Genomic DNA, 25668 nt, shown 5'->3' with positions numbered 1-25668 from the left:
GCACCGCCGACCTCCTGCTTTCTTTTGTCAGATAAAGTGATTGGAAGACTTCAATAAGTGATAACAAGAGAAGGATGAAGTAAGACGCCAACGAAATGTTATTCAGGCATCACTGATGAGCAACCTCCCTGTGCGCACACTTACCGCCACATAAAGTCAGATGAGCCTTTTCATAGTTCCACCCGAAGGGACATGCAACCTTCTGCAGCACTGTGCACAAAACGCGGCTCAGACATTTGATCGGCGCGTCTGTCACCGTGTCAATTGTGACATTTCCACAGAGGATCTCTGCAGATGTCATACTGTTTCTACTAGATATTCACAAAGATTCATCGACCTTCTCCCTCACCTCTCTCCCGTGAACTCGTGCGTGTCGTCTTCAGGCATTACCAACATACTGATATTGTGTTTTTATGAGACACTTAAGCGGGACGGCATGTTGTTCCAACACGGCGCGGCAGACTTTTATGTGAGCGTTCCCCAAACACGACGGGTACCAGACCGCACAGAAAGTCATGTTTTTTCTCCTTTCGTTTTACTGGGAGTATGCCGGATGTCTTCTGTTTTGAAAAATGACAAGATGGCTCCTTTCATCATGTCTCTCTGGACCTCTTTCCCACACTTTAATAAGATGAACACGATATGGTATGAAAATAAAGGGATCGGGTTTTACCATCTGGCCTCTGTGCTTGCCATTTGTGTCCATGACTTGTCTTTTTTTTTTTTTTTTAACTATTGAACCTATCAAGAGTGTAGTCCATTAATATAGGAATCGGACACTGCTAATAATATTAGTTGTTTTTCGGCGAGGTCAAATGCGAGTTTTGTTGTTTTGTCTCCATGCATTGTTACATCTTTTACGTTCACTTGCTTAAAGCATAAGATGCTATTTTTTAGCACATCTAAGGCAATTTACATTATATTAGCATTGGATTAGTGAGCATTCCAAGTCATGTGGTTGTTCTAAATGCGCAATGTTCAATTATTTTTTAGTGAGTGGCAATAGACTGCTGGAAGGCTTTGATCACTGTCTGCCCGACTGCTTCTTGTGGTGAAGGCAGCTCAGTTAACTGCCTCCAAAACAAAAGAAAAGTCCGGTCAATTGTATGGCAATGTGCCACACTTATTTGCATTACATAATGCAGAAGCTAGTCAAAATACTGCCATAACAATGAAAAATGCTTACTTGTTTTTTCATTCACTTATTCATTTCCAATGAGTGACAGTGTCTATGTCCTTCCAGGTGACGTTATCGTGTACGTGAACGACATCTGCGTGCTGGGTACCACGCACGCCGACGTGGTCAAACTCTTTCAGTCGGTGCCCATCGGTCAGAGCGTCACCCTGGTACTCTGCAGGGGTTACCCTCTGCCCTTCGACCCCGAGGACCCCAATGCGGCGACCAGCAGCTCCATGACACCCATCGGGATGGAACACCGCCCGCTCGTAGTCAACGGTCGCAGCAGTTACGATCCCTACCTGGAGTATCTGTCCCTGAGCTCCCAGTTGCCCGGTCAGGCCCTGGCACAGGCCGGAGTGTCCCATCCCGGGGACACGCACCTGGACGGCTCCTCGCTGCCGCCCACCACGCCCGGCTCTTCATCGGCGCTCACGCCGCATGATGACAACGTGTCCATGGCTTCCTCCGGGACGCCTGGCGTTGCAGGGGCAACGGGGCAAGCGGCCGAGCTTCTGACTGTTACCATGGTCAAAGGAGCGGAGGGCTTCGGGTTCACCATCGCAGATAGTCCTACTGGCCAGCGAGTCAAACAGGTCAAGTGATTTGATACCACCGCTGTCATGTCACAATTTCAAAAAAAAAAAAAAAAAACAACAACAACATTACAGCAGTATGCAGCTATGCCACGCACATATTAGAGCAGTTCACAATCAATAATTGTCTAATACTATGACAGTACCATAAAATAAATTTCACCAAAATACGTCCTAATCACCTAATCCTAAACTTGCGTTGGTGTCATGGGGTGTGTGGACACCCCAACTTTTTGTATATGCCCCTAATCTCTATATTATAATTTGTGTCAAAGTCAAAGTCAAGTTTATTGTCAATTTCTTCACATGTGCTTAGCATACAAAGGAATCGAAATAGCGTTTCTCACTATCCTCTGCGTTTTACATGTACAATAACAAAGTGCAGGTGCGCAAGATGAGACAAACCTAAAAACTAGATACTTATCTATAGTAATGTAAAGTGCAGTATGTTTGATCTACTTTGCCTAGTGTTGCTAAACTACTTAACAACTAACAACTAAAACTGAGAACTGAATACAAAAAAAACAGGTATGGCAAGAGTATCCCAAGACAAGACATAAGTAGCAGCATATGACAGGACAATCCAACAGTACGAGACAAAGCAGGACAACTCCGGCTGTGGTTGTCCCAGTTGTGTGCATTTGAGGTAGTTGTTATAGTTCTAAGTGTAATCGCTAGTGCAATAGAAGTATAATTATAAATAAACATGGCAGCATCAAGTCTGTGCAAATTTTGCAAGTGCATGAGTAAAGTTTGAGTTTAGGTGGGGGGGCCAGCTAGGTGTTTCTTCTGGCTGGGGCTGAATGTGAGAGAGAGGAGTGGAGAGAGAGAGAGAGAGAGTTCAGAGTGTCTCGCTTTCTTTAAAATGCTTCCTGACTCATTGAACGAGTTTTATGATTAACCCGATAATTTGTTTTGTTTTTTTTCGCAATGGGTGTGCAAACCCCCACATGACTTGCCATGTATGAAAACCCATCATGAACAACGCAGGGCTAAATATATTACTGTGTGAGAAACGTTACAGGTGTGTTTTGCTCGTCAAAGTTAGCTGCAACAAGGTTTGTTTTGACCATGACAGAAGAATGCCAGTGCTCTGCTTCGAAGTAAGATTGGTTAAAGAAACAGTCCCATAGCTAATATAAATTTCTTCAACTGGCATTATTGATTCTGAACACCCTAGGCAGCTTAAATAGATATGGTAAAAACATTACCGAAACATTACGAGGGGTGTCTAACTCATTTTAGCCCATTGGCAATTTCTTCGGGGTGATTGAAGGATGTTGCTAGCACGACGAAGCGACGATGCTAATGCTGTCATGAGCGCGAGTGTATCGTTCCACTTTGTGTCGCTGAAACAATCAGCAAGCTATTTCTCACAAACGTGACAAATGGTCACTTGTGCTTGCAGGTTGCAGTGGTCATCTCGGCATCGCTTATAAAATTACGATTTTTTTTTGTCTATTGATTATAGACAGCGGGGTTCCGCCTATGTTTTTTTTTAATACTTCAGGCAGCAGAGAGAACGAGTGGTTAGCAAGTTCGCCTCACAGTTCCGAGGCCCCGAGTTTGATTCTAGCTCCAAGTTTGCATGTTCTCCCCATTCCCTGTTGGTTTTCTCTATGTACTCCAGTTTTCCCGCAAAGTCCAAAAACATGCATAGTAGGTATATTGCATACTCCAAAATTGCAATTTGGTATGTTTGTAAGTGTGAATGGTTGTCTCTCTGTGTGCCCTGCGATTGGCTGGCAACAAATTTGGGATGTCCATTGCCTACTGCCCGGAAACAGCTGGGGTAGGCTCCAGCAGGCCCTGATCCTAGTGAGTATAAGTGGCTAAGAAAATGGAAAATAAAAAGCTCCTTGAAATCATCATGGCGGCCAGATTGAACCTTCTCGCAGGCCAAATTTGGCCCGTGGGCCATACGTTTGACACCATTGAAATACACACGTCATGCAAACAACAAGCATTAGAACTTAAGTTGTAAATGAGTGTTCACAAGAGAAAGTCTTTCTGGAAACTGAAGTGCTTACCTGAACACTACGTCTGAATCAAAATTAAAACAGCAGGTTATGAAAATTCAATTTATCTATGCTAATGGCGAAGAAGTCAAACCAAATGAGCTCATCCCGCAAAATGCATTTAATCGCACTGAAGTCAATCCACTTTCCATTTATTCCAATCAACTTGGGACTTGTTAGCAGCCAGTCACGGAGCACATTCACATCTACCAATATATACTTTTTTTTCTTATTTATTTTAAAGTTTTTAATGAACCCCATACTGTTTTTGTCTAGTTTTTTGTTAAACATTAATCAGCGGCTAGCATTTGAAAATAATGAATAAAATACCAGCAAAACGTGAAATGCTAAAATGAAAGGTGGAAACTATAGAGTCATACAGCAAAAAACAAGTATTACGGCACTTACTCTGCCAAACAATCGTGATTTGATTCAGCACAAACCTATCTATGGCTGAAAAAAGGCATCATGATTCATGTATGATTCACGCAGAAATGAAACGTATGTTAAAAAAAATGACCCAAGTGATCATTCTTGTATATCGGACTCCCCGCAAAATTTGGCATTAAAAACCCCAGGCTAACATGAATCTCTGCTTACAGGTGCTTGATCCGGGCTCACAGGCAGCATCAGGCCTGATCGAGGGCGATCTGATCCTGGAGGTCAACCAGCAGCCGGTGGCGGCGGCTGGACACGGACGTGTGGTCGAGATGCTCAAAGAGTGCCCTGTTGGCGCTGAAGCTACCTTGCTCATTCAGAGGGCAGCAACTGGTGAGACTCATGTTTGCTGACCAAATAGCAGTGAAAGATTAAAGATAAAGTGTCTTGTTTTGGAGTTCCATCAGAGAATTGTTCACAAATATAAATCATTGACTTGATTATTCATAAGTATTTGTCCACAAAAAATAATCATCATAAATTATCAGACCTGTTCTCAGAAAATCATAACTAAATATTGGTTCACAGAAAAATATTAAACATATCGGTAATGTCCCCTGTTTTTGTTGACTGCAGTCGAGATCTCTTCACAAAAATAAATCATTTATTTCTAATTAATATTTGTCCCCCAAAAACAATCAACCTAAATTGTCAGACCTGTTCTCAAAAAGAAATAATTATAAATATATATTTGTCCAGATAAAAATATTCATCCTAAAGTGTCCTGTTTTGAGGTCATAGTAGAGATGTGTTCACAAAAATAAATCATTAACTGGACAGGTAACAAGAGGTGGCACATGACAAGTTTGGTCGAACCATTCAAGTATGGGGGAGAATCGGAGTTTTTACCATAACGAAATCGAATAACCTACGGAAAACTAAATCTGTTTTATGAACTTTTATTTTCCTAAAACATTTAATTCAATAATTATTTTTAAATGATTTTTTCATGTTCCTTTGTTTGTTTTATTTAAAATCTCTAGTACCCCCTGTTGAGTACCCCCTGACGTTCCTTCAAGAACCCAAAGTTAATCTCGTTTATTGTGGGAAGCTCCACGTGCTAATCTTTGATGAAAGCCAGCTAACAAGCACTGTAAATCAGTAAATTTTTAAGCACACAAAGGACATCAGCAATTTGTCACCCTTTTGGAGTAAAAAAAAATGGTGGCACAAATGCGGTTCCCGTGGAGCTTCGAGGCAGATATTTTTAGCCGACCTATTTTTTAAGTCGACTTACCCAACTTGGTTGGCCTTTTTTTTTTCCCAGCACGACTAACATTAATGTCAGATCTACACATTAATGAGCCATAATAGTCATTAAATTAGCAGTATGACTTAAAAATAAAAATAATAAACTGATATTTTTCCGACCCGATGTTTGGAGTGGAGTTTTAATCTTCAGTGTTGATATTCTTATTAATTATATCAATGTTCAATTGGTAGTCTTATTTTGAAAATATTCTTTGAAGTTGAATGAAATGTTTCACGTCTGATGTTAATTTGGAGCAGCTACAAACGTGTTTCGCCTCCCTAAAATTAAGTTTGCACTTGCACGGCAAGAGGAGAGAATGGTAAGTTTTTATTTAACGGCTGAATTAACCACTTGATGTCTGAATTTATCAGCATATCACGAAAACAATAACAATTTCTTGAAATCAAAGAACATTATAAATTAAAGGGATCGTGTGTAAGATTTAGAGTGTTTTTCATTACGGACAGCAGGAGTTGCTGCAGGTGCTGCATTTACCATTGTCCGGAGCTATAACAAACATGGCCACCTCCGGAGGAGTGCCACCCCCCATGTAATATAATTTAATGATAACTAGACCTATGATAATATTTAAAACATACTGGTGGTCACTAAGAACACATTAATTTGCAAGTTATTGACATTTACAATCATTTAATTTATAAGGAAAAACAGTCTAAATCAAAAACAAGTCATATATAAAGTACATAATCGGATGTCAGTTCAGAAGGCATGCGAAAGTGAAAGTACAAAAAGTAAAAGGTCATCCCAGTACTTGAGGTTCAGAGTTAAAACCTTCTTTGGTCTTCACCCGTTGGACACATAAGTGACCTCTGACTGTGGACTCTTCCACCTGCAGGCTTGTGTGGTATTAAAAGGTCAAAAACTATGGCGCTATGAGGCTGCCACCAGCCTTAAAATATTTATTCTTGTATGTTTCCACTTGGCAAGAAAAGAATAAGTTGGATAAAAAGGAAAGTAATGTCATTTGTACTTAAAACTTTGCTCCAATGATTAGTGAAAATTTCAGCCTGTTAGGCCCTGAGATGTTTCAAAGGAGACATACTTTGCTCCGACCCATGATTATGCAACACGTTGCACTTTTGAATGGTGTAGTTAACCTGAATGTCAAGCCAACAGTTATTGAAGAACTGCGACACTGTTACCTGCTCGCTACTTATAATCACCATCTATTGACAGTCCAGACTTCAGCGAGCTTAATACACTGTCTCTATGCTGTAGCTAATTGTTGTCAAACAAAGACATGGTCTTGTTATTATCCTCGCCTAAATGATTTTTAAATTACACATCGGAAACGTCGGTATGAAAATCCATATTTGCAAAGCGATGCACCCGAGAGCATTCAGCGAACCCTTGACTACAACTGCATTGTATCAAACAGAACATCGATGTTACAATAATTCAGTGCAGTGGTTTTCAACCATTTTTCTGTAATGTACCCTCTGTAAAATATCTCTTCAGCCAAGGAAGACCACTTAAGCAGTTTAAAAAATTAAATAGACTTACATGTCATCGGTGATTTATTAAACTTTAGACCCTTTCAAACTTCATTTGCATCGGTCCACAAAAAATTTATCAACCTAAAGTGTCCTTTTTTGACAAAAAAAAAAAAAATCTGTTATCAAAAAAGAAATAGCTTAATTTTTCGTAAATATAAATCCACATAAAAAAGTAATCAATACAGAGAATCAGACCTGTTCTCAAAAAGAAATAATTATTAAGAAATATTTGTCCACAGAAAAATACCAAATATAAAGCGTCCTGTTTTGGGATTCTTACATACATTCGCATATGTATGTACATAAATATACATTTATACACACAAAAAAGGTGTCTGGAGGACAGCTCGTATGCCGTCAACCTTAACGTAAGCCTTTAAAGTGATTCGCTCATATCTCGGAGCACTACTGCATCTCAAATTGTGAGTAAGACATGGGCTGCTGGGGGAATATTGTGGCGTTCATGGTCACCATCTAGCAAGTTCACTTAGACCACAAGTTGTTGCTTGTCACACAAAGCAATGACAAAGCAAAAGCAAAGACAATGGCTGCTCATAACTTGAAAACTTGTAATTCAAGGTAGCAATTACTATACAGTACATAGTATAAACACCTAAGTATAGAAAATAAACAGTGATACCATACAGCATGGCATTTCTTTGTGTGCAAATTCAGCATTTTTATGACACGACTTCTGTTATTGCCAGTGGAAGTAGTATCAAAAGACGTGAACTTTTCACAAGGCGTCAAATGACAACTACTAAGCCAGTCTTTGTGCCTGATGACTCGTACTGATGACACGTATTCTCCACCTGCAGCCACTTGACACTTAAAGCAGGTCTTGTTCTTTTGGTTGCGGGAAGATTTCAGACTATGGTGTCGTTCTTTGACACCTGTCACTTGAAATATAATGAGCCACTCTTGAGCGACTTTGATTCCCTGCATATGTTGGGCATTTTACCATGCCTGTGAAGCCAAAGACTATGCGGGAAGGAGTCCTGAAATAGCAGAAGAGTGTTTGATGGTAGGCTGTTCTATTTCTTGGGTGAGTGGCCACCTGTGAGGAACACTGAACACTTGCGGAAAGCCCTTTGAGCATTCGTCCAATGTCTCCAAGGTCCACGTGCTTACTTGTAAGCCGTTTGCCTTCACCAGGAGGAAAATTCAGCAAGTAGAATGAATGTGTCGAGTAACATCCTTTCCACTACAAGTGTCACGTTTAGCCTACTATTGCCGACCTTAAGAACACTGAATACATGTCGAAAGTGTGTGAGAGTATTTCATTAGGTTGTGTGAGAGCGTTCCGGTAGCGGCGGTCAGAGGATTTCAGTATAATGTGTGAAATGTTGACATACCTTTTTGGTTGTGTGTGCGTAAGAGAGAATTTCTACGAGTCTATCGCGGGTAAAATGATTGCTGCTGTGCTTTCTCTATGCAACGTTTTAATGTAAGCATCAATCGGCTCAATTTATACTGGACTTCTACGTCATCAGCAGACGGGGTTAAAACGTTCCAGTTGTGTGAGAGCCTCGCAATGTGTAAGTTAATCATGCCAGATCTCACAAATCAATTTTGAGGTCTATTGCTACGCCCCCCGTTCATGTTCTCCATCTCATTTTTATCATTATAAAGCTGCTGTTTTGCCTGTGACAAAGTGCCTGTTAATTTGCATTGTATATGAGGTGATAGCGCAACAATAAAGACGTTTGAGTTTATATTTAATTAGCGGTGAAGGCGCTCTCGCACTCTCTTTCCCTGCCGTTCTCTCTTGTGCAAATCTAATGAACTGAAGTGTAAAAAGAATCGGAATTGCACAAATGACAATGGCATACACAGTGTGTAGCTGACAGGCAGTCAGCCTGGAGCATGCGTGGCATAATTATTGAGCAGCATGTTGGACTGATGTCAGCAAACTGTTGCCAAATGTAACTCAAGTGATGGTATTGATGTAGTGTGGTGAATGATAGCATTGGAGTCCGTGTACTCGAGTCGAACGTGTGCGTGTGTTTGTGCGTGAGATGGTTGAGCAGTCGAGAGTCCAGGTGAACATGCGTGACTCGACACCTGCCACCTGGTGGTGAAGCGCTGCCATTGCAGCCTGCTCAACTCAATCCACATCCACAACGCTACATAAGAAGGCCTGAGCCGAGGAATAAAACGCAGAATCTCCCCTAAGATGCTATGCACACAATTTTGTGGAAAAATCCTAACCTTTTTTGTAATAATTTCACCAATGAAGAGTCTTGTATTGAAGTAGGCTTCGTGACATTTTTAATCATGCAAATGTGACGGGGTTGTTAGGAGTCTCAAATGTATATTTCTTATCGCTTTAGGGGGATTTGAAAGAAAAATATGAACAACAGCTCCAAAATAAATTGTGATCAGCGTAGGTATTTCATTTGACTTTTCAATTTTTGACTTTAGACCAAGGTCTGCGCTCTATTGAGTGACATTCAAGCTCTGAATAGTCTCGTATGAATGCGCACACACAACGTGCGCAGGGCATTTCCTCCCCTAGCTTTGCCAATGTTTTCCCGCTCTCAAACAAGGGAGAACAAGCCCACAGGGACTATCAGCCTGACACACCAGGAAGTGTTGTGACTCGACAGTATGTGTGACTCTGCTCGAATTGGGATGAAAAAGAGGACAAGGTCTTTTACAGCAAGGGTGTAAAATTCGTTTTCATGGCTTGTCTCATCAACATCATGTTTGACTTGGGGCAGGGCTATAACAGTGAAACCACATAAGCAGCAAAAATCGTGAATCGGTTTGTATTGTGGGTTTAAGTTCATAAGTTGTTTATGCTAAGGCAGGGGTGTCAAATTTATTTACATTGTGGGCCACATTGTAGGTATAGTTTCTGTCAGAGGGCTGGAATCAATTGTTTGTCACACACATGCCTAGATTTGAAATCAGAAGCCGATAAAAATTTCAAAAGACAGATTGGAAACAAAAAAATTGTTTGTTTGTTTTTTTAAATCGTCTTGCAAGTTCCGTATTTTAGCCATGTTCATATAGTGGTCATGTTAAATGATCGTTTAAATTGCACATATGCGAGGACTGAGGCAGTTTGGGTTGCAGTATGCCGGGGTTTTTTTTTCCTAATTTTCTATTTTTATGTTTTTGATGCCGCACCAATATAACAACAATAACCAACACAATATTGATGCGCTACAGCAACTATAACTTAAAGACATACACTATACTGTACACATTTATAGATTTATTAATCATTAATAACTAATAATAATAATTGTAATAATTGTTAATCATTTCATATGGATGGGTTATTGTTTAATAAAAACAATTGCTTCAGCATTTTGAGATTCATCTTAAAAAAAAAAAAAAATGCTCCACAAAAGGAACATTGCTCCTCAAATTAAGTCAGTTCATAAAACTGCTCAGCAAAAAAATGCATTTATCCATCCATCCATCCATCCATCCATCCATTTTCTATAGCTGCTTATCCTCACCCAGGTCACAGGCTTGCTGGTCCCTATCCCAGCTGGCTTCGGGCAGTTGGTAGGGCTGCACAATAATTTAAAATTTTAATTGGTATCATGATATTGGCTGCGACGATTACTCAATTTGATCCTCTGCGATATTAACACTTAAAAAGTCGTCTACCTTACATGTCGAATCAAGTACAGTACTTTGTCATCCTGCTACCCGTTTTCTCACCCTAATTTATTATTTAGCTGTGTGAAATGGCATTGAGTTTCTCACTAGATTCCTAATATATAACATGTTAGCTATCAATTGAGACCCATTTTGAAAAATTGGCAAAACAGTTGAATCCATTTTTCTCGAAATGACCAAAAAATACATTTTGACTGCTAAGTGATTAAAATTTGCCTTCTAAGTAGGCTTTGGCTTCATTTTTTTATTGGTTTGCACTCAGCAAGTAAGTTAAAATAACCTTTTTATCTTAGTTGATTATTATTTGTAAGGATCAAGCCTTGAAGCCTGGTTCGTATTGTCTTGTGTAAAATGTTTGCCTGAAAGTTGGCTCAAATTGGTATTGGCTCAGTCCTTATCTGAAAACCATAGCTGGGTTGTTTTCAACCCGTAAGATTAACGCCCTCGGCAAGAGGAACAAGCTAGCTCGCTTGTGATTTTGATAAGACGGTCATGTTCATGAAGGTTGATGAGTGTACATGATGTCTTATTCCCAATCTGCAATTACAGCGAAGCAGCCATTTGCAAATGCCTTACCAGTTTGATTCAGTGAAAGGACAGCTACAGACATTTTGTGGCGCAGTCGTCACGGCCCTCTGAGGGGAACAAAAATTACAGCATGGCCAGTGACCAAAATGGTTTTCACATCCCCATTGTAGAATATTTCAGGTGAGAGCGCCGGTCATTAGTGAAACACAGACAAGGTGTCAGACCTGCACCGCATGGGTTTACGGGAAAGGCTTTGGCTTTCCCATCGCGGGCGCTCTTCCAGACATGCGCTGAGCTCCGTCCCCTGACATTCCGGCTTGAAGCCGAGCCAACCGCAAGCGAGAGACAGACTCTCCCGGGCGCCAAACGAGGGCGAGAATCTCGGCGGGCGGAAAGCAAGCCGCGCGGGCCAAAGCGGTCGGGGGAAGCCAAGGCCATCCAGAAGTCAGCGGGCTGGGTTTGACACGTCAAAAGCTCTCCACCAGGCACTCATTTGGAATTCAGCCGCACGCCCGTGAGAGCGCCACATATCCGGCACATATGCTGATGAATTGGATTTGCATTTAAATGAAGCCTAAATGTCTTGCGTGAGCATGACGCTCCGTTTTAATATGAGTGGACAATTGCCGTGTAGGGCCGGCTAATTTCCTTCCTTGTCACATTAAGGAAAGTTTTCTATGAATGAGCTATTAAAATTCCTTTGAGGCCTTCTCTCCATCCTGCATTCCCTGTAGGCGGTGCCTCTCAATCCGTACGCCCCTTCACTGGCCGCATCCTCTGTCAGCTTTTTCAACATTGACGCATGCGCCGGGGCCTTGACGTTTAGGCGGGGGCGGAGCCAGAACTTTTTCAGCAGGGTGGCCCGGGTGATAACGCGACGCACAAAAGTCACCAACACTGAATTGCTGTTGGCTTTTCTATCAGGAATACATATCTTCCAGGATCCATCCTCGATGCCATGGGATTGCCGCACGTCTATTTGCACGTATCCAGTTACAAACATGTTGATATGAGAGAGCAATTGCATGTAGCACATCTCCCATGTGTGCAAAGTATGTATTTGGGTCTCGACATTACAGGCATTACCGCTCGCCTCCTTTGGTTGTGTGGTGTCGCAGGGGAGATCTGCTGATGAGAACTGGAGTGCTCCCCACTTCCGAGACCCACGTGAAATACAGTATCACTCTCACAGATAACTCTGTGTGTGTATGGTGGGGGGGGGGGGGGGGTCTGTGCCTTCGCCCGCAGCTAATGATGTAATTATGTTGAGAACAAATGCAACAGCAGTGAACATTAGGGAGCTTTTCACAAACAAAGTCAAAGATGGAAAATCCAACTTTGCTCTCCGCATCTTGAGTGGTTCTGCTGCTGTTTAGGGCACAAAAAAAAGGTGCAATGGAGCCCACCACGTTGTTACGCTGTTGATTTTTTAAAGAAATGCTACTATAACACAAGGATGTGTGAATGCATGTGAAATTATAGATTGTTCTCAGAAAATTGGAGTCATTACAGAATTGGGGGACATTCAGGCTTCAAAATTCTTGGAAAATAAACCTTCATTTTTCTGATTTCCAGCTACATATTCTTCAATAATAGGACAGCAACCCACAGTTGCAAGAGACAGCAATTGAACAATGCCAAAAAAATGACAAAATTCCATTTGAACATAGTGTGGTAACAAGAGAAAATGTCATTTTGGGGGTACTCGAGACTTACTTAGAATTTTTACAATTATTTTCAAACATTCTTGTCTTTCTGGGCTGTCAGGATATGGAAATTCACTCATAAATGTTTTAATATTTTGTATGTGGATTATTTAAAATTTGCTGGGTGAGACATAAAATGTCCACCAATTCTGGAATGGCCTATTACTATTTTTCCCACAGAGGGCGGCGAGGGTAGCGCCTCTTTTGCGGAATTTTCGAACGTTAAAAAAACTCCTTGTTGTTCCTTGTAACTTTAGCCAAATAAAATTGAGATTTATTTTTTGCTTCCAAGATTTGTTTTTTCATGATCTATGACAAATTTCCTATGGAAATTAAGGGTGTGTCACATATTGTGCAACTTTACTCATTGAATTGAAGTGTTTTTTTGTTTTGTTTTTGTTTTTTGTAACCAGGCCTTTCCTTTTCTGGCATCACTATCTATGAACATTTAAAATACTTTGTTTCTCAATGTTGTGGCCCTTTTGGGAAATTCCATATTTAGTCTCAAATACATATTCCATATTAGTCTCAAATGTGTGATGTTGGTTTTTAATTTGTTTTTCTTTTTTTTCTTTTTGCTTACATTTTAATGAGGTAAACTGAGAAAAGATTTTTTGTATACACACTATAGGCTAATTTCTCTGCAATATTCATATCCTCAATGTGGTCAAACTGCCTTTTATTGTGGCCATCTTGATAGGACACACCTGTGAGGTGGGAGGGATTATTTGAGCAAAGTAGACCTCACTAACACAGATTTAGAGAGATTTGTGAAAAATATATTTGGCCTTTTGTTTACACAGTTTGGAAATAAATCTGAGCTTAACTACATCTCACTTTGCGTCTGTTTTAATAACTTAAGCAATCCTATTTTTTGTGCGTTTTAATGAATTGTTTTTCTGTCTTGCCTCCTTAGGCCACATCTCTCCATGGAAGGCCCCCAAACAGGTATGACGCATGTTTTCATGTTGTGGCCTCTTGCAGCAATGAAAAAAAAGTTCCAGGCATCAAATCTGCGCCGCTTTAAGGTTGTTTGAGGTTTTAGCTTATAATGAAAGAGGGAGGCGTCGTCAAGTTTGCACAACACGCTTCGGATTTCACACGGCGCCAACCTCTGCAATCACCTCTCATTCATAGCACTCACACGGAATATTCCGCCGTGATGAATCTCTTCTCTGTGGATATTGATTCGATTCATTATCCTATCTGCTCCTGGCCAAGCGGCTGTTTGTCTTTGCGGCATAATTGAGTGAGTGAAGCTAAATATAAAACACACACTTTAAGGGTGACATTATTCCTTGAGTGCCAATCATCCATCATCCAGACGAGCTGTCTGGAATTGACTTCTTTGCACTTTCTTCACACTCTTGGCTTCCAACTTGACTTGAACTTATTTGACTTGCCAGTTGCGGACAGACCGTTTATCATCCGTCGAGTCCTTGTTTGTCCAGGTTTTCATTTCAGGTTTCTGTCAGTCTATTTGTCACTGTGTGTAGAAAACTTCATAAACTGCCCTGCGACTTTAGTTCTGCAGATGGCTGCGCACTGCGAAGTCAGTCGCGTGTTTTGTCAAAGCTGTTGTAACATTCAAAATGGCGTCTTCAAAGAGCAAACCAAAATGACTGACCTGTTCTAATTCTTTCGTGGGTGCTGGTGACTTCTTCAGATGTCTTTACAGTAGATATGTGCACCCAAATTTGAGTAGATTGCTGAATGGTCTTTATTTATTTATTTATTTTTCTTCTTCTTTCAAAGTTTAATAGGGAGGGTCCCTTCCCTAAAAATGTTGACTCTCGCATGCTGTCAATCAAAACTGAGCATTATCATCTTCCTCCAAGCATGATTGTTTTTCTATCCGGTGGTTTTATGATTATTGTCTAATGATACCGAAAATTATTATTATGTTGCTGGATGCTATTGGAATGCGCAGCTAATAAAATGGCCAGAAAGTTTAAGCCATTAGGCTAGCCGTATGACAAATAGCCATTCACAGCTTTTAAGAGACCACCGTGCCAAGCAACAGTTATTAATCAATAAATCGTTATGATCATCATCGGGCTTGTAATGCAACATGGACTGGTCTAACCTGCTTGCTCAAGACAATGATCAGAAAATTGCTAAATATTATGAAGATTATCCTCAATCTCTCTTGGGAGGTTTGTGTATATATCTATACACCACTAAACACAGTTCTGGAAACATTGGCCTTTTATATAATGCTATATTAACGGTACATTTGTGTGGGTGGGGGTGTATTTTTGAATATTTTCTTTGTATTGTATATTTCTTTGTGTATTTGGATTTTTTGTGTCTGGACCTGGAGTTTATCAAAAAATTCATTTAATAATAATAATTATAATAATAACAAAATCCAATACATACGCCAGTTTTGAAAGCCCCAAGCTGATTGAATAATTGATTGATTGATTAATTGATTTTCTTTTTTTTTTTTTTTTTTTTTAAAGGACAGATAGGCCAGCTTTGCTGGTTCAGGAGGTAATTAAAAATAAAATTCACTTAAATGAATATTAATAATAAACTGTCATTTCTTAACTTATATAAAATCCATATGCCAATTATATCATAATTTAAATAAAGTACGTTTTAATATATTCATTTATTTTATTATTCAGTAACTGAAATAATAATGATCATTTCTTGATTAAAGAATGATACTGTTGAAGACAATGTAATCATGGCTATCAGTATATTTAAGAATGTAATTCAACATTTTTTTTGCAGTTACCTGAGCAGTGGGATCCACACGGAAGCCCTCAGGCCAACCTTTCAGGTCCCATCTTGCCTCCGGGCACGCCCTTCCCTAATCAGCCCCAACATCGCACGTCCGTGCCAGACTCCACTGAGGGCTTTGACCTGAACAAGCCGGATCCCTACGACCTTTACGAAAAGTCCAGGGCTATCTACGAGAGCCGACGTGAGTTTGTTTGCTTCAAGGCGTCATAGCCGATGGAGGAGGCAGCCGGGCGAACGCATAGCCGAGTCATTTCGGAACAGGGGCAGTTTAGCCATTGTTTGTTTTTGTTTTTTAATTGCACCTCTCGTTGGATCGTTTCTTGCTTTATTTTCATGATAAATCGCTCATTGTATAGTTGCGCGTATCAATCCACGCTGTCCTTTTTGCTGTGTTTGGCACTATCCCGTCAGGTCCAGAATACGAAGAAGTGGAGGTGCACCTGCTGAGGGAGAAGACCGGCTTCGGCTTCCGCATCCTTGGGGGAGACGAGGCCGTGCAGGCTGTGAGTCCGGACGCCCGTGACAAGGCTCGTATGGGACGGGCTGGACCTCACGCTAACCTAAAGCTCACACTGCATCTTAACGCCTGCCTAACCTCACGCTTCTTGAACGTTTACCGGCCATTGGCTTCCGGCTGGCCAAATCACTTTTGAGAGCCTCGTGGGCGGCCGCTGCTTTTTGGGGTTTTTTCTTTTGTTTTTTTTATGATTTTACCCACTTAGTGATTTAAAAATCATTCAAATTTAGCAGGGTTGGCAACAACACTTTTCTCTAGGGTGTATGGAATTGACTAGGCAAATTAAGTTTGGCTTTATTCATACTTTACACTTCAGAGAATATTGCAATTTTTGATTGGATGAGTATGGTTAACTCCATTCATTCAGCTAAATTCACAACAGCTGATTAGTATTTGATAAAAGGGTGTCCAATTCAATGACTCTCTGTCACTTCTATCCTTCTCTTTGCGTCTCATCCTGCAACCTGCTGAGAAATGATGGCAAGTTCTGAGAGAAAAGAAGCACAAGCTGGTCGCAACATAGATGCAAATGGAAGATTCACAAAAGAGCATCATAGAGTTTTTTGTTGTTGCTGTTGTTGTCGTGCACCTGTGTGGGATTCTAGTCAGATAGAATTTACTTGTTAGTGTTACGTACTTGCCATCACTGACATTGACATAAGTGCCTCACAGACTCAACACCTCAGAGGTCGATTGCTGTTTGATTATTTATATATTTATCAATTAATAACAGTCATTCTTAAAGAGTAATTTATTAATCGTTAGTGTTATCCTTTATCTCTGACCTAATACTTTCTGTAGGCTGATGATATCCGTTTTTATGCATTCTTGTCCTGGAAGGTTTTGGCTATTGGAAAACAAAGGTTAATGACACAGTGAAGTGGACACTGTTTGGCTGTCATCTAATCAATTTATTTGTTTGATTTCAAAATGTCATGAGGGCACCTCTGATAAATGTAGAGTGATATGCATTTTTTTGTAAGGAGCTCGTTTACTACTGAAGCATCTCGAGTTTAGCCGGCCACATAAATGCAAAGCACCCAACTACAACTTCAGCCGCAGCTAATGAGAGCAACAAAGACATTTATGTCATAGCTCTTTGCCAAACTAAACTTGAGAGCAACCCTGCATTTGAGCAAGTTTGCGATGGACAGGATGCACAATGTTTGCGATGTGCACTACAGACATGCTCGGCCTGCCGTTCTGCTGCGGCCCACGTCACTAACGTCTCCTTTGCCCCCGAACAGATTGTGATCGGCGCCATTATCGAGAACACCCCCGCCGAGCGCGACGGCCGACTCCGACCGGGAGACGAGCTCATCTCGGTGGATAAAAACGTGGTCGCCGGGAAGCCGCACAAGTACGTCATCGACTTGATGCACGCCGCCGCTCGCAACGGCCAAGTCAGCTTGACTGTGAGGAGGAGGATGCACATGCCCGGTGAGGAGTCGGAGAGAGATGGGGGACCCGGAGAGTTTGGGTCAATCGCTAACTCATGTGATAACTCCAGGTGAAGGGTGTCCCGTTAACGGCCGCAGCCCCAGCCTCGTGTCCACCCAGCACAGCTCTCCCCGCAACGAGGCCATGCCTCCAGGCCCGGCCGCCGTGGCCTTGACCGCGGACGGCTCAGCCCTGCACACCAGCGACGTGCTCATTCACCGCAAGGAGAACGAAGGCTTCGGTTTTGTCATCATCAGCTCCCTCAACAGGCCAGAGAATGCCGCCATTATTAGTAAGCCTGTCTACTGACCCACCTGCCAATACAAACTTCTTCTCTGTTTGTTAACCAGTCCAATCTATTTACCTAAATACGTGTATGACAAAACTACCTATCTGTTCAACCTTCCTGCTTAAAGGCTGCCGGAGTGATATCTGACTGGTAAGGCTGGGACGAGACACAAATTCCTCGCAACAAGATTTCTCGCGAGATTGAGTTTACGAGAATGAGATGAGACGAGATTTTTGCAAAATTAAAAGTTATCAGGGCATCCTGCATTTCTCCTGTACAACTGCAGCTATTGAGTATTTTTGTATTTGAATAAAAATATACAGCAATTATTGTCACGGAAGACCAAATGACATACTGTATTTACAACTATTTATGAATTACTATTTTTTTTCTTTGACAATCAACATTTTTTTTTTTATTTTACATACTATGAATATGAACTGAGATTTTAGACAACTCTTTCACCATGGATAACGACCGATGAAAAAAGTGACGACCACAGAACACGTTTGAGTCAGTCTGATTTATTCAAAAGTGATCAGTACAAACGGCAACTGTCAGGCTGTACGCATCAAAGCGAGTAATATACGTTGATTAAAGTGTCTCTAAAAAGTAAACCGCCTGCACTCAGGGACACTTGAGCGCTGCTAGCTACTGGCTAATTTCTGCTAGACGCTGTGAGAAACACTGGCAACAGATGTCATCCAATACATTGCCAGCGTAATTAAGACCTTTTTCTTAGCAACTGAACATGATTTTGTGTTGACTTCACAATCTGTGAGTCAAGTTAGTCATTGCCATGACGTGCTTCCGCCAACAATTACACAATAAAAACATGATTTGCTATATATGATATAGGATATGATATATGATTTGCTATGGTAAGGTTTACTTTGAAGTTCTCATCACATTTGTCAGCATTCTAATGCCATGCAATGCATAAACATGCAAGCACATTCTCCTGCGTACCCCATGTCAAAAACAGCAGCCAAAAGAAATATGATGTCCTCTTATCTCAAACCTTTGCTGACGGCAATATTTTGGTTTCTATTATTTTGAAAGAATAAAGCACAGGTAAAAAACAGAAATAAAATCTAGCTTTTTTGGACATTCAAGAGTGGGTATGGAAGGTTTGGTTGCCTAGGTTTAGAAAAAAAAAAAAAAAAACTTTTGTGTAGGAAGAAGCCAAGGGAATATGGAAAAATCTTCATAGTTCATCATATTACAGATGACATTATAATATTTTCCAAAGAAATTACGTTCACAGTCCATTTGTGTGTATTGAGATACACTCTGTTGCCTTTATAACATACTTGTTTCTAATTGTGCTTCCTTGATGCTCTTCCAGCTGTGCCGCATAAAATTGGACGTATAATCGAGGGCAGTCCCGCAGACCGATGTGGCAAACTAAAAGTGGGTGACCGAATCTTGGCAGTGAACGGCCAGTCCATCATCAGCATGCCGCATGCCGACATCGTCAAGCTTATCAAAGATGCCGGCCTAACGGTCACACTGCATATAATACCAGAAGAAGGCAAGTGCACGGCTTGCGTGTAGTGTTTAAATGTTTTTTTTTTTCATTTAATTTCACTGATGAGTAAACTATCTAGCGCACCATATACAAGTAGCAAAAGAGTGAATTACTCTCAGCACAGCCCTTCGTCATGTCACGTGCTTTTTGTGCCTCCCCGCACAGGCTCCCAGTCTGGGCCGGGCTCAGAGAAGCAGAGTCCCATGACCCAGAAACATGGCACCCAGCCCAACCCCGCAGCCCCGACCACTCAAGGCGGCACCCAGCTGCCCGGCAGGGCAGCTCCTCAGCCTGGTCAAATAGCCCTTCAGACGGGCCAAGCGTCCATCCAGGCCGCTCAGACGCCAGCCCAAGCCGGCCAAATCCTCATTTGTCCTCCGGCGCCGGCAGCAACGCACCCAGCACCGGCCCCCACGCAGCAGAGCCCTGTCAGCCATCCTTCTGGACCCCCGCCGCAGCTCTACCTACACGACGGAAGGTATGAAAGCCTCCGAAAAACAAGAAGGTTGAATGGATGAAAGCGTCAAAAAAACAAGAAGGTTGAATGGATGAAAGCGTCAAAAAAACAAGAAGGATGGATGGATTGATTTATTTTGGGATGTATTGAGTTGATGGATGTCTATAGGATGGACTGATATTGGGACGTTAGAATACATGGGTGGGTGGGTTTTAGGTAAAATGGATGGATGGCTACGGATTAGATGGATGTTAGGATAGAAGGTAGGCTGAATGGACAGTCATTGAGGGAACTGTTGACATGGCTTTCCTCACTGGGGGGCTTTTAAAAATGGCCATTTTTTTGCCTGGATTCTAGTGTATGCCACTATGGTCTTGCTGTAAGTTCCTTACTTTCTTTTTCAACTTTGCCAAGTTCAACCACCAGGCTCATCCAGTCAGTGACACTGAATTATTCAGCTCGAGGTATCGTTTGTATAATGCACGAATCCAAGCAATCAGTGACAGTTGTGTGAGAGTGTGTCTGCGCGCTCGTGTGTGCATGCGTGTGAATGTGGGCGTGTGTGTGTGGGTGTGTGTTTGTGTGCACTCTGGAGTAGCACTCCGACCCAGCTGTGGCTTTTTACCCATTTTACAAGTGAGAGCTTGATGAAAGTTTCAAAAGCTTCTTTTTAGTGACCCATGCTCTAGACACACACACACACACACACACACACACACACACATACACTTCTACAAGTACTCAGCCTACTTGTCAGTGAGGAGCTCTAAAGACAGTGTTACAGTATTTCAATGCCTTTTACTTTTACCCATATATATATATATATATATATATATATATATATATATATATATATATATATATATATATATATATATATATATATATATATATATATGAATAGGGCAGAATGTAGGGCAGAAATAGTTGTTCTTGTGAACTTTGTCCCTTGTTCATCGATTAAGTTTCATTTTAATGAAATAAACATTGTGAAGTGTTCCAAAATCATCATTACGGAGAAGGTAAACGACAAATAAATCAAAAATTATTCCAAAACAGTGACAGCTAGTATAGGCTGATACAGTAATTCCCTTGCTTACTTCAGTAATTGTGTTCTTATTTTAATCATGTATTTCTCTGTCATTATAAGAAAAAAATAGGCCTAGAATCCTCAGGATGTTCCATAAGCAATCTCCATCAGCTCTAGCACAGTTACACACTGATCATTACCCCCAGGTACTGGCCTCTGATTGGTTATTGCCGCCAGTGCAAGTAATGTCAACTGTATGCAGCACGATGTTTCGTCTACACGCGTGGATTTTGCGGATTTCTTTGACCCTCCTGGCTTCGCGCCGCTGTCGGCACGCAGCTCAAGGGGGCCGTGTCATATCCAATTTTTCACATCTGTGGTAATGTTGTCATGCATAATCATGATGTAATAAGTAGTGGAGCATCGTGGTTGATTGGAAAGCTGAAACTGTTCTCATTTTGATTATGCCAAAGCCACATTTCGGAAATATGGGTCACTGTGAGTCACTTTGGTGGCTCAAGTATATTTTTCCAGTCGTTTATAGACTTAAACAAACATTTTGATTTCCCTCAGAGATACAGTATAGCTATAAATGCAACAGTCTGAGAAACCGGTACTTTTGCAGCCATCTCTTGATTCCCCCGAGCTATACAGTGTATTTGTAATAATAGAAAACGTTTTTTTTCTATAAGTTCTTCACTCGGTCCATCCAGTCTCAGTGAGGAGCGCTGCACGATACATACAAGGTACGCACTTTCCTCCAAACAAAACTGTCTCAGATTGTGTTGCTTTTTCCCCCCCCTCACAGGTCTGAAGTTAAAGCCAGACAGGATGTGAAACCTGACTTCCGCCATCCTCCGTTCACTGATTACAGGCAACCACCCGTAGACTACCGGCACCCGCCGGTGACTGATTACCGGCAACCGCCGACGTTGGATTACCGGCACCCGCCCGGCATGCTGGACTTCAGACAGCACACGGCGGCAGCTCAGTTTCCGCTGGGGATCGCTGCAGAGTTTCGACCACAGGTATCATAGTCACTGCCGCGGATAGAAAATATCTACACACCTACGGTGGTGTCAAAAAGGAGTCCAATATAAATGATTTCATTTTACGTGGTTGCGAGGGAAGTGGCTATGTTGACAATGAACCAGTTTCAAACTCATTCAGAACTATGCATAGTTCCCTCTATATTAATGATTGAGGCTTTAGAACCCAGCAATTGAACAGGGGTTTGTAGAATTTTTATATCCAATACATTTGTGTGCTGCTTTCATTTCACAGTGTCATGTTCCACATGCTGCGCTTTTATAATGACTTTTTTTTTTCTTTTCTTTTTTTTAAGATTCCCCCTCTGCAGGACTTTGATTACTTCACAGTGGAGTTGGAGAAAAGCTCCAAGGGTTTCGGTTTCAGTATTCGAGGGGGCAGAGAGTACAAGATGGACCTGTTTGTGTTGCGCCTCGCAGAGGATGGTCCCGCCATACGCAACGGGCGAATGAGGGTATCGCAAAGCATTTTTTGAATGGCCATGTATATTAAGGCATCAGACAAGCATAAATGGAAAGAAGGCCTTTTTTTTTTTTTTTTTTTTAGTAAGGCATTTTGGGTTGTTGAAATAAATAAAAGTAAAGTATGCCCCCCCCCACCCAAAAAACAATTTATAGTCATTTTTTTAGGTCAGTGTGAATAGTTGGGCTTTTTTTCCTTAAAAAAAATGGCCAATTAAGGGCACAGTAAAAATAATAAATATACCACGACAATAAAGCCATGATCATGTATATAGTAGCCCCTTTATTTTAATGATCATAAGGTGCTAGTGTATCACTGATACCCATCTGGACATTATCATTCACCCTGACCATTATTGAAGCCTGATTTCCTGTAATAAAAAGTAGGGGTGTGTGTTTTATTGAAACATGTTAGTATTTATTTAAATGTGTATACAATGCCATATTTTTCTTTCATGTTTAGGATCCCTCAGTTCTCAGTCAGTGCAAATAGTACAATCTTAAGCAATATGTGCCAATACTTTATGGTTGTTTTTCCTCAATAAATAAATTAATAGGCCTTACTATTCATGGTAGTGTTTTTAATACCTGTATATGGTCTTGTTTTGTTGTTGTTTTTTTAAACACCCCTGGTTTTTACACAGAGAAACAGGGTTCAAGTTCCAGTGAGGGTCTATGGTAACATCCCGGTGGGTCTTAGGTACTGATGGGAAAATTAAAGCTCATGAACCACTTATTGCAATTTTTTTTCTTCACTCCTCACTTGGTTTTGAGATAAATGGTAGCGCAATGGAAATTTCCACTGCAACTGGTTTTCCATTTTCCCATCACTTATGGCAAGGCATTGAACAAGAGAGCATTATTGTTATTTATTAAAAAAAAAAAAAAAAAACATGTACTGTACTAGGGTTAGGGTTCTTTAACGATCATGTTTTTTTTTAAAGTCAGGTATAGTGAGGCTTTTGAAATAAAACAACCATCAACCACGCAATGCTAATAAGACTGCAATATACTTTTAAGTAGTATGTAAGGCATTAAAAACATTGTTTTGTTTTTTTGTTAAATTAGGTTGTATAGTTTATTTTTTTAAGGTTATCTCTGTTTCTGTGTTTTCTTCAGGTGGGCGATCAGATCATCGAGATTAATGGGGACAGCACTCGGGACATGACTCACGCACGGGCCATCGAACTCATCAAGGCGGGGGGCCGCAGGGTCCGACTGCTGCTCAAGAGAGGCACGGGACAGGTCCCTGAATACGGTGGGTCTTGTTTTAAATCTTCTTGCTTTTACACCCAAAAAGTTTGGGATACCCGGGTCTTTCGGATTCAATTTCAGCATCAACCTAGAACGCATCTTTACGGGTGGACAAAATTTGAGGATTTTCAATGTTTTTTGCACATCTTGCTCTTCTCTAACAATGACCTGAAGGGCAAAATTCAGGTGTTTTGAGCCATGAATGCCCTACCACCATGCCTTTCTGTGACTCTCCCAGTCTCTCGTTTCCCAATTGACACTGAGCTTTCTCCTCCCTCAGAGGAAAGCTTGTTTGAAGCCTTGTAACGTTGTTTATTTTATCATCAAAACGTCCAACCAAAACATATCATTTTGTCCAACAAAAGTCTGCTAACTTAATGTTAACACACTGTACATTTAAATTGCCATCGAAATGCTAACAGAGAAAAAGAGCCGCTGAAAGGCTTATAAATAGAAATGTGATGAATTTCGCCATTCATCTCCTTGATAGATAGGCGCTCGCACTGCAAACATTATTGAAACTTTTAAAAGTCTGGGAAAGACTGACCATACCGAACTTGAGCGTAAAGAGATTTTTAATACGGAGCTCATTAACCACCATATTAACCATATTATGTTAGTCTTCATTTAGTATGTGGCTCTGTGGGCTTCTACTGTCATTAATTGTGCCTCTTTGTAACATGTTTACGCTTGAAGTTGAACTATTGGCATATAGGCTTTTACTTGCCTTCCCTCAGGAATGGTACCTTCCAACCTGTCCATGTGCATGAAAGGTGACACACTAAGCTCCCCTTATTTCTTCCTAATGGGCCACTCTAAAGACACGGTTTGTGCAAAACTGCATGTCTTCTCTTTTCTTGGCTTCTTGTCGCCTTGTTCATTCACGTGATGCTGTGTATGTGTGTGCGCGTGTGTGTGTGTGTGTGTGAGTGTGTGTTTGCATGATCATCTGATGATGCATGGACAGTGAAATGTGTGTTCTTTAGTATGCAGTGAAAGCAGGGCAATCAAGGAAAATTGGAATATAGAGAGACCATCATTTTTAATAGTCTTTCCATTCACTTTAACCGATTTAACATTTTAAACACACTTTTGAAAGTATCTATTTAAAGTAACACATTCTCACTTTTACTGTTGAAAAAACGGAAAAGGTATTGAGGAAGCCGAAAGATGACTTGCTTGCATAGTTCTCCAAATTTCGGGACAAAGTGTGCGTGCTTCAAACTTTTTATAAGTAGCTTTCAGTTGTACCTCATAGTAAAACTGGCATTGCAAATAAAAGGAATTTACCGCAAATTCGAGCATCATGCGTCACCAAAAAGTTCAACCATATCTTTTATTCTCATGAATGGATGCTAGCCTAATTCTATAAAATATCAGGACATTGCTTTATTTCATCAATAATAGCAGTTTCTGATCAAAAATCTGAGAAAACAAGCTGTTTTTTAATAAGCATATCAGGCAGAACACTGACTTAGCCCCAAATATTTGGGGGGTTTTGTTCAAACTCTAAAAGACATGTGTGAAAAGGTGCTTCTGATCTCAAAATAATCATTTATTCAGATGAAGAACGAACAAACTCATCATGAGCGATGCCGACTCACCACATACCTCAAATTGAATGTCTTTTTTTTTGGTTTGTTTTACGTCACGTGTTATTGACTAGACACACCACACTATACTCAATTTACACCATACTCCATTCAAGTGTCGTATCTTGCCCAACTTTAAATGTGTTGCCGTTTCTTTTTCTCGCTCGACGTGACGAGCAGAAATGCACACCCTAATCTTTATCTGTTACTCAAAAGACGTTCTCTAAATCCAAACACGCACTAGCAATTTGCAAGTCTATTCGTCAGTGGCAGTTAGCGGTCGGTTTCCAGTTAACAAATATAAACGTCCACGGCAGTGAATGTTGTAATGCTACTGCATGCCTTTCAGCAAGCCTCAGTGCTTGGCCAGCATGTCAAGTGGCACCACACTGAAGGCATCGAACTCTCAATTTGGACTTGCC

At 41.0% G+C, this 25668-nt stretch overlaps 1 protein-coding gene across 6 annotated transcripts in view; it reads left to right on the top strand.

Annotated features, from left to right (window-relative positions):
* The window catches only part of magi2b (membrane associated guanylate kinase, WW and PDZ domain containing 2b), a 123275-nt gene that overhangs the window by 91482 nt on the left and 6125 nt on the right, over positions 1-25668 (top strand). For 2 of the 6 annotated variants that reach the window (XM_088416370.1, XM_088416373.1), the window contains exons 10-21: positions 1244-1773; positions 4394-4562; positions 13788-13819; positions 15614-15806; positions 16037-16152; positions 17390-17582; positions 17653-17874; positions 19220-19405; positions 19568-19880; positions 21698-21917; positions 22235-22393; positions 23520-23658. In XM_088416370.1, coding sequence (XP_088272496.1) covers positions 1244-1773; positions 4394-4562; positions 13788-13819; positions 15614-15806; positions 16037-16152; positions 17390-17582; positions 17653-17874; positions 19220-19405; positions 19568-19880; positions 21698-21917; positions 22235-22393; positions 23520-23658 — 2472 coding nt within the window. Of the gene's footprint in view, positions 1-1243; positions 1774-4393; positions 4563-13787; positions 13820-15613; positions 15807-16036; positions 16153-17389; positions 17583-17652; positions 17875-19219; positions 19406-19567; positions 19881-21697; positions 21918-22234; positions 22394-23519; positions 23659-24391; positions 24481-25668 lie in introns of all 6 variants that reach the window. The other 4 variants (XM_088416376.1, XM_088416374.1, XM_088416371.1 and 1 more) reach the window with 4 other exon arrangements.

This window comes from Hippichthys cyanospilos, chromosome 6, assembly GCF_059441005.1.
Source record: "Hippichthys cyanospilos isolate Australia breed blue-spotted pipefish chromosome 6, RoL_Hcya_1.0, whole genome shotgun sequence".
NCBI classification, from domain to species: Eukaryota; Metazoa; Chordata; class Actinopteri; order Syngnathiformes; family Syngnathidae; genus Hippichthys; species Hippichthys cyanospilos.
The sequence above is the reverse complement of the archived record's forward strand: the minus strand, read 5'-3'. Positions and strand labels throughout refer to the sequence as shown.